Genomic DNA, 8,948 nt, shown 5'->3' with positions numbered 1-8,948 from the left:
AATAAACACGCCCTCTCCCCACCCCACCCCCTACCCCGGAGAATTTTTTTTCCGGACGACGACTTCGGAAGAAGCAGCGAGGTTGGGATTTCTGTATGGTCGAGAGAGACGTCAATCAAACTGAAGCCAGGCGGTGAATGGTCAAAGGGAAAGTGTCAATCAAAGCCCCCCTCTCCTCTTTCGAGCAGGCGGGCCCTTCGAGAGCCAGGCGTCCTGTCGGTTTTTTTCAAACTCCCGGGTCGGTGTGAGGGGGAGGGGGAAGGAAACAAAAACAACTCAACGCCATTTTGGACTTCGGCCTACTTCGCTAATTATGAATTCCGGGAGACTTCGAGTACACCATTCCCATCAAACGAACTGAGGATTTGAACCGTAGCTTTTCTCCCACTTTTATATGTGAATCACGTTTTAAAAAAAAACATCTTTTGACGACGTTATCGATTGTGTGTGTGTGTATATATATTTTTTTGGTGGAAAAAAATTGACAGCCGAAGTCTAATGTTGCGCTTAAATTCCCCATCTTTTTTGAATGAAGTTGCCTACTGAAGAGAGGGGGTGGAAAAAAAATGATATAAGGTGGATCGCTGCCAGCAGCAAGTCAGGAGACGTGGTGGAGTCGTAAAGAGATTTTTTTCCTTCTTGGTAGCGAAACAACGAACGTTTTGTTTTAATTTCTTTTAAACATATCTTCCCCCCCAAAAACACATCATGGGAGCTGGTACCAAGCTTGCATTTGCCGTTTTTCTGATTTCGTGCTCTTCAGGTAGGTGATAGTTTTGTTTGGGGGTTTTGACTCGTGGTCTATCCCAGAAATTGTGTTTTTTAATTAATTTTTCCTAAATCTTAAATGACGTGATTTTTGTTGTTGTTGAAATCAAAAGTACTGCAAAAAAAAAAGCACGTTGCAATTCGGTATAATTTAATTTGTGTTGGATGAGTACATTCAGCCAGTTTGTGGCGTGCATGTGCGAGTTTTTGTAGTGTGGTGGTGTGTGTTTTTAATGTTTCATCTGCTCGCTCTGTTGGGTCCAACGGCAAACTTACTGAATACGCACTCAAACGGCTGAGGGTTGACTCTGGTTTCGGCAAATGGCTCTGAGCATAGCTGGGCTTAAACCATAAGCCAAACTTGATTTTGAAAATTGCTACTGTGTATGCCTACAATTGTGTTTTTTCTCATATTTGTACAACTTACTAAAATCAAATAATTTCCCCCTCTTGTCGAGAACGTGTTAGCAATTTTTGCATAATTGGGAATAGCTCTTTCATTGCAAAAATCAGATTTTGTGTTTCCACGATTTTACTCCTGTTACTTTTTTTTAAACAAGCAATTTTATTATTGGGAATAATTCTGTGGGTTTAAGTTATCAACATCTCCCTTTTTAATGTTAAGTCATTTGCGTTAAGTGGGCTACTTTTAAAGCCCCCCTGTAACAATTTTATTATAAAAAGTTTTTAATTTTTCTTCTCTTTCTCCCCTATCCCCATGAGTAACCATTTTATGACTGTTGTAAAAGATGACAGATGAAGAGAAAGTGTACAAAGCTTTTAGATCTCCGCCCATTAAATTAAACTTTGTTATACCAGCTAATTTTTAATTGGGTTGTTTTTGTTAAGTAAATGATTTAGACATAAGGTCAAATGTATATTTATTACTGAAAATGCCACATTTGACGAAGTGCTTATGTGCTCTGTCTTTTAAAGCAAGCTTTTCACGAGCAGCATTGCAACCGGTCAGAAGTATTTGGTCCCTTTTTCAATTTATTTTGCTATTGGGGAAAATAGTTATGGTCTTTATTTGAGTTATAAAACTTGTGCAACAGCCATGGTGCTGGAGAAACGAACTGTTACAGAACAAATGTTGCTTAAAAGTTGGTTGTTGGAACTGTTGTACAGGTTGACAGGGTTCATAGCCGATTTGTATCAACCTGTTCCATGTGGACGTTAAATGCAAGAAAACTGAGTCGATGAGACGAAAATCAGTGACAAATAGCTGGTTTATGTTACGCATGTTCTCTGTAATCTGAGTATTTGCTTCACTCGTAGTCATTAGACGATTTAATCACTACTTAGAAGTTGGTTTAAATGCTTAATGGTGGTAAACTGCAGTTTCTTCACGCATCCTTTATGAATTCATATTGCTCGCTTTAATCTTAATCTGCAAGAGATATACGAAGCCTCTGCAGTGCTTGAGGATAGATCGACGTTTTGTGGAAAGTATTTTTTTCCAAAACATTTGAAGAGTGTGGCCGAAGCTTATTATAGATGAAGACAGATTTAGTACAGAATACTCCATGGATGAAATTTACTGTCAGTTGTAACATTCCTCTTCCCTTATGAAACATTTGGACACATTTAATCTTGTCTGAAACTGTTAGAGTTTGTGGAAAATGATTGTTTCCATATTTGCGCAGGGAATGGTATCCTTGTATACAATGATGAATGTAAAATCGATACAAAATAACACGGTCAGAAATATTTAGTAAATTGGCTTTGCCAGCAATTCTAGTAACGGGTTTGTTTATAAAAGTAACCATGTTGTTAAATTGTAGTACACACATTGTCAGACCTAAACCACACTGTTCCGGCACGTAGGCCTATTCACAATTACTGAGCATAATTAAGATTATGTTCTGATGGAATTTATCTGTTAATTATTTTCTACGGGGAACAATGACTTTTGTAAATTGTTTTTTTTAAAACGAGGCGACGTGCGTAAACATTGTTTTGGTTGATTTATGTTTTGAGTGGGCTCTTTTGTAAGTGGGAAACGTGGCCAGCCAAGCGACTGGCTAATTGCATAGAGTTTTTGCATTTAGCTTTTCACTAAGTTTATTTAAAAAAAGTATAGCAGGCCGCGATTTAAAAAAAAGCCTTGTTGAGTTTAGCCCGAAAATGTGTGGATACTGCATACATGATGATGAAGTTTAATTTATGAAAACAACATTTTAAGAACCGTAATTTAGAGGTTGTTTCAATAATTTCTGTGCAACCAGCTTATTGCAATGCTGAATTTACAGCATTTAAAGTGGTTAACATTGGTAACTTAATACTGCCAATCTTCTTCTAGCCAGCAGCTCAAGTTTTACATGCATGATTTAGATTTCATTTTTCTATAGGAATTGTTTGTATATTTGTTTTTATACCAGAAAAAACATTTTATAATACTCAGATAATATATCTAAACTTTAAAGTAGTCAGCAGTTGACCATTTAAAATGCTGGTATTTTTATTTTCATTTTCTTGAGTTGTGCATTCTTTTGCATTGCATATGGGCACTATTTAAGTCACCATTTGGAAGATATTCTCCAAATTCTGTTGACTCTAGTATTTAATGAATGTGAACATTGTAACTTTTTATTTGGTCATGTTGGAATCGGGTGATCAAGAAACTGATCTGATTTTAAAATATTGTGATGTAATCATACAGACTTCCAGAAGTGTAACTGGATGACTTAATTTACTGAAATAGGACTTTACTATGTACATCATGCATAACTTTGTGATGTCATCCTCTATATTAAAGTTATTGAACTACATGTCACAGCATTTAGCATTGCAGTGTTGAAATGGTGTCATAGTCTGGCCCTTCCACATAGTAAAAGACACTTGTGTGGTTGGCATGCATTTCTGTTACAGTTCATGCTGGAGTATTGTATCACCATTGCATTACTTAATGACCACGGTTAGTTTCATAATGTTTGAAAATAAACTTCTAGTTATGCACTGTAGATGCAGATTTATAATGGATACAAGATTTGTGTGTGGGGTGGGTGCAGGGGAGAAATCATGAGAGGCAACTGCAGAGATTGGCATGGGTAATTTACATTAATATCCTAATGCAGATCTATAAATATCCTTAGTACAGTGTATATCTCCATCAAAAGTTGTGTTTTGTGACTACTTCCATTACATGTATTTGATTAGCTGTTCACCTTTTAAGGTCAGCTGTAGTTATACATTAAATACATCAAGACTACAATTTCATACCTTGAAGGAAAATGTAGCAAATGGAGACAGATACTGTGGGTTAGATTATTGCCCTTTTAACCATGGAATTTGAATTCAAAGCCATCCCAGGATAAGAAATTTATCTTTTCCCGATGGTTTTAAGAGTCCAAAGTGATATGAGTATTTCAACTGAGATCACAGTGAATATAATCCAAAGTGCAAAATAATCCCTTATTCTAGAACTGCGAGGCAGTTTTAATTTGGAGCCAGAACTGCTGGTGTTGGAAGTGGAAATATTGTACTGCACTAAAAAATATAAATGCCAATCTCATAAATCTTCAAGTTCAAAGTGTAAAATTAAATATTTATTAAAAAGCTATTACGAAACATCCAATCATTGCAGTATTGCAATAGTCATATAGTACATCTTGAACAGTAACAGAATCATATACCAATCCCATTGAACTGTTCTGACACTTCCCTTTATTGTGGGAAGGGCAGTTAATGTTGTGCTAAAGGGTTAAGGTGCATTGGTGTAGTGAAATGGAAGCTTTAATCTTCATTTGATCTGGGAATAATTGATGGCACCAGGAACAGATCGTGTGCGTGTGAATGAGCGAGAACTTGACACTCTCCGGGAATAACTTTTGAACCTTTTGAACACCATTTTTTTTGTACATAAATGTTTTTTGCACTGGTAAGTGTTTAGATATTTACCTGGGCACATCGTTTCTAAGTTTCATTTGCCTAAATTTAACTTTCAAATTTCCTATCTTCTACACCGTACCTAAAATGTTACGCCTTATTAAAAATTTCTTTCATTTTGATTCCACAAATAGCCATTCTAAATGTTATGTTTGTTGAATTCATCTTATTAACTTTTCTTCAAAATGACTGTTTAAAACATGATCTCCATTCAGTACCCCCTCCCTCAAACCAAACACGACATACATTTTCATCATGGCTGTTGGCCAGCTGCTGGATCTCCTGTGCTTTCTCCACCCACCATATATTCTTTAGGTCGTGGGTTTTTTGATGGCCTTCAGCTTTGCTGCTCCTGAATTGGGTTGCTGTTTTAAGTTCAAAACTGCCCTGCGTTTGCGGTTGAGTCGCTCGTGGATCTCCTGGTCATTCTCGTCAAACCAGTCTTGGTGTTTCCTGGTTGAGTGACCGAGCGTCTCTTTGCAGGCGCTGGTTATGGTGGCCTGGAGAGCAGACTTGCCACTCTGTGTCTCAGGGTCATCAAGGGTCGCCAGGTTGGCAGTAAGGCGCTGGCTGTATAGGGCTCTCTTAACTGGGTCTTGGAGTGCCCCGTCGTTGATTTTTCTGCAGCGTTGCTTCTGTTGCCATTTTGGGGCTATGTTAATGTTGATGACGGAACGGATTAGGCGGTGGTCCGTCCAGCAGTCGTTGGCTCGGTGATGCGCATGTTCAGTCACCGCAGTTAAGTCCACCTATGGCCCAAGCACCCAAGGCCCCACCCCACTGCTGGCCAAGACTGGGAAGACACTTATTAAGGAATCCGAGGCAGTCAGGGCTCGCTGGAAGGAGCACTTTGAAGATCTCAATCAGGGCTCTGCCTTTGACATGAGTGTCCTCGACTCAATCCTGCAGCATGCTACCCACCACCATCTCAGCAAAACCACAGCCCTGCACGAAGTAGAAAAGGCCATCCGTCAGCTCAAGTACAACAAGGCAATCAGGAGCAGAAGGTATCCCCATTGAGGCACTAAAGTATGGTGGAGAAACACTATTGCCACACATGACTATTTTTTAAAAAGGGGACAAGTACGACTGCTCAACGACAGAGGAATCTCCCTGCTGTCGGCCACTGGGAAAATCATCGCTAGAATCCTCCTCAACCGTCTTCTCCCTGTGGCTGAAGAGCTCCTCCCAGAGTCACAATGCGGATTCCGTCCACTAAAGGGGTACAACGGACATGATTTTCACCGCGCAACAACCACAAGAGAAATGCAGGGAATAGCACCAACCCATGAACATTGGCTTCTTTGACCTCACAAAGGCCTTTGACAATGTCAACATTGTGGGACTATGGAGCATCCTCCTCCGTTTCGGCTGCGCCAAAAGTTTGTCACCATCCTCCACCTGCTCCACGACGACATGCAAGCGGTGACTCTGACCAACGGATCCACCACAGATCCAATTCACGTCCGGACCAATGTTAAGCAGGGCTGCGTCATCTCGTCAACACTCTTCTCGATTTTCCTTGCTGCAATGCTCCATCTCACGCTTAACAAGCTCCCCGCTGGAGTGGAACTAAACTATAGAACAAATGGGAACCTGTTCAACCTGCGTTGCCTCCAGGCTAGATCCAAGGTCATCCCATCCTCTGTCATCGAACTACAGTATGCGGATGACGCTTGCATCTGCGTACATTCAGAGGCGAAATTCCAAGCCATAGTCAACATTTTCACTGAGGCGTACAAAAGCATGGGCTTTGCACTAAACATCCGTAAGACACAGGTCCTCCACCAACCTGACCCCGCCACACAGCACTGCCCCCCCCCCCCCCCCCCCCTCCGGTCATTAAAATTCATGGCGTGGCCTTGGACAACGTGGACGATTTTCCATACCTCGGGAGCCTACTATCAGCAAGGGCAGAGATAGATGACTAGGTCCACACGACCTCCAATGTGCCAGCGCAGCCTTTGGTCGCCTGAGGAAGAGAGTGTTTGAAGACCTAGCACCAAGCTTATGGTCTACAGGACATCAGTGATACCCGCCATCCTAGATGGCTGAGATGTGGACCATATACATTAGACACCTTAAAGCGCTGGAGAAATACCACCAGCGCTGCCTCTGCAAATCCACTGGGAGGATAGACGCACCAACGTCAGTGTTCTCAATCAGGCCAGCATCGAAGCACTGACCACGCTCGACCAGCTCTGTTGGGCAGGCCACATCGTCTGCATGCCCGACACCAGACTCCCAAAATAAGTCCTCTACTCGGAACTCCTACATAGCAAGCGAGCCCCAGGTGAGCAGAGGAAATGTTTCCAGGACACCCTTAAACCTCCTTGATAAAGTGCAACATCCCCACCGGCACCTCGGGATCCCTGGCCCAAGACTGCCCTAAGTGGAGGAAGAGCATCCAGGAGGGCACTGAGCACCTAGAGTCTCGTCGCCGAGAGCGTGCAGAAACCAAGCGCAGACAGCGGAAGGAGCGTGCGGCAAACCAGACTCCCGACCCACCCTTTCCTTCATCGACTGTCCCACCTGTGACAGACTGTAATTCCTGTATTGGACTGTACAGTCATCTGAGAACTCTCTTTTAGAGTGGAAGCAAGTCTTCCTCGATTTCAAGGGACTGCCTATGATAATGACATACATTTTTAAATTCTCCTCTGGGAGGCTGGTGTGTGGTATGGATATAAAGTTTTAAGTCTGAAGTGAAAAACTGTGTCCAGGACATCTGTGTAATGTCATACTAATGTGGAACTTTAAAAGTGAATACTCACCTTGAGTTCAGTAAGCACCGTGGTGCTGATATGCAGGATGGGATATATAGCGTATATTGCATGTAGCAGTGACTGCACTTCAGAAGTATTTTATTGGCTGTAAAATGCTTTGAGATGTCCTGATATTGTGAAAAGCGCTATATAAATGCAAGTCTTTTTTACTCCACTTTGCTCTATTACCATAAAAAGAATGATATATACAATGAAATTGTTTAGTCTGATAGAGTCTGAGTAAATCTTTCTCGAAATAACTCCCATGAGGTATTTCCTTAAAATAAAATGACAAAATGCTGCAAGCATCACTTCTGATATAGGGCAAGTAGTGTTTTTGTGCAACTTTCCCTAATGGCAAACCTTTAGCATTGGGGTTTTATGCTTTCGCAGTGATTAAAATTAAATAACTGGATGTCACCAAAATGACATCCAGTTATTCCATGTTGTTGAATCCTGTGGTGATCCTATTTCACATGAGCATGGGTGGTTGAGCATTAATGCATGGTAAAAGTGACACATGAAAAATGTCAGATCATGCTGTTCATTTCATAAACCAGCACAGTCTATGTTCCACTGGACTACCATAAAAGAGTGACCCTAATAAATCAATTAATCTAACTGGGCAAGTATCGAACAATTTCTTACTATAGTAAGTAGCTATCAATGTTTTACTGAACTCTGGTTTTGGATTCTTTATACTTCAAGAAAAAATATTTGACATTGCTGTTCATAGAGTTGAATCTAACTAATTATAATCCTACATGAATAATAGGTTTTGTAAACACACTTGATGAAGACTGTAAGGGAAATCTGGCACTCCTTAAATGGAACAATTTAAACATTAGTAGTTTGAATCTTAATTTTTGTTTAAATTCCAGCATTGTATGTGTGTACACATGTGTTTTTACATTTGCATTAACTTAAAGCAAGTGCTATTATTGATTACATCAATACTGATAATTTAAGGCATTTGTCAAATGCCAAGTGTTTTATCTTTTGGTGTTTTTCTTTCCCATCGTGCCAAAAAGTGTGTACTCTATTTCTAGAATAAAGCCACACAGGATGTGTTGGCAAGTACGAACAATGTGGTTGCCAGGAAGGTTTACTTTAGAGAAAATAATTGCATACGGTGGTGCAGGTATATCTGTTGCATCAGTTATAGTGTACTACAAGCTTTGACCCATTTCACAATTTTTGAATTAAATTGCAAGAACACATGGCTTGGACAATTAATCAACCATCACTAAAACTACTATTTTCATACGTCTTTCTCTTTTGTCTGGTGTACACCATTTACAGTCAGAACACTATCTACTCCACTTTTACATCTCAGTCTGCCGTACTAACAGTCTCATTTTACTTTTACTGAACTATGGGGATGCTCAATCCCACTTTATTTGCCTCTTGTCTTTGCAGAACCAATTTCTGACTAATGGCAAGCACACTGTAACTATAAACTGTACTTTAGGCACTTTTTTGAACATCCATAAACTGGAATAGGGTTCTAATTTCAGTGACTGCTGT

General features: G+C 40.4%; 1 protein-coding gene across 1 annotated transcript in view; it reads left to right on the top strand.

The window, feature by feature from the left end:
* The first annotated feature begins 255 nt into the window (after positions 1–255).
* LOC139259729 (activin receptor type-2A) overlaps positions 256–8,948 on the top strand; it is a 163,786-nt gene continuing 155,093 nt past the window's right edge. Inside the window, exon 1 of the mRNA XM_070875352.1 lies at positions 256–763. Coding sequence (XP_070731453.1) covers positions 709–763 — 55 coding nt within the window. The 5' untranslated portion in view covers positions 256–708. The remainder of the gene's footprint in view (positions 764–8,948) is intronic.

Source organism: Pristiophorus japonicus, chromosome 3 (assembly GCF_044704955.1).
Source record: "Pristiophorus japonicus isolate sPriJap1 chromosome 3, sPriJap1.hap1, whole genome shotgun sequence".
In the NCBI taxonomy this organism is placed as follows: Eukaryota; Metazoa; Chordata; class Chondrichthyes; family Pristiophoridae; genus Pristiophorus; species Pristiophorus japonicus.
The sequence above is the reverse complement of the archived record's forward strand: the minus strand, read 5'-3'. Positions and strand labels throughout refer to the sequence as shown.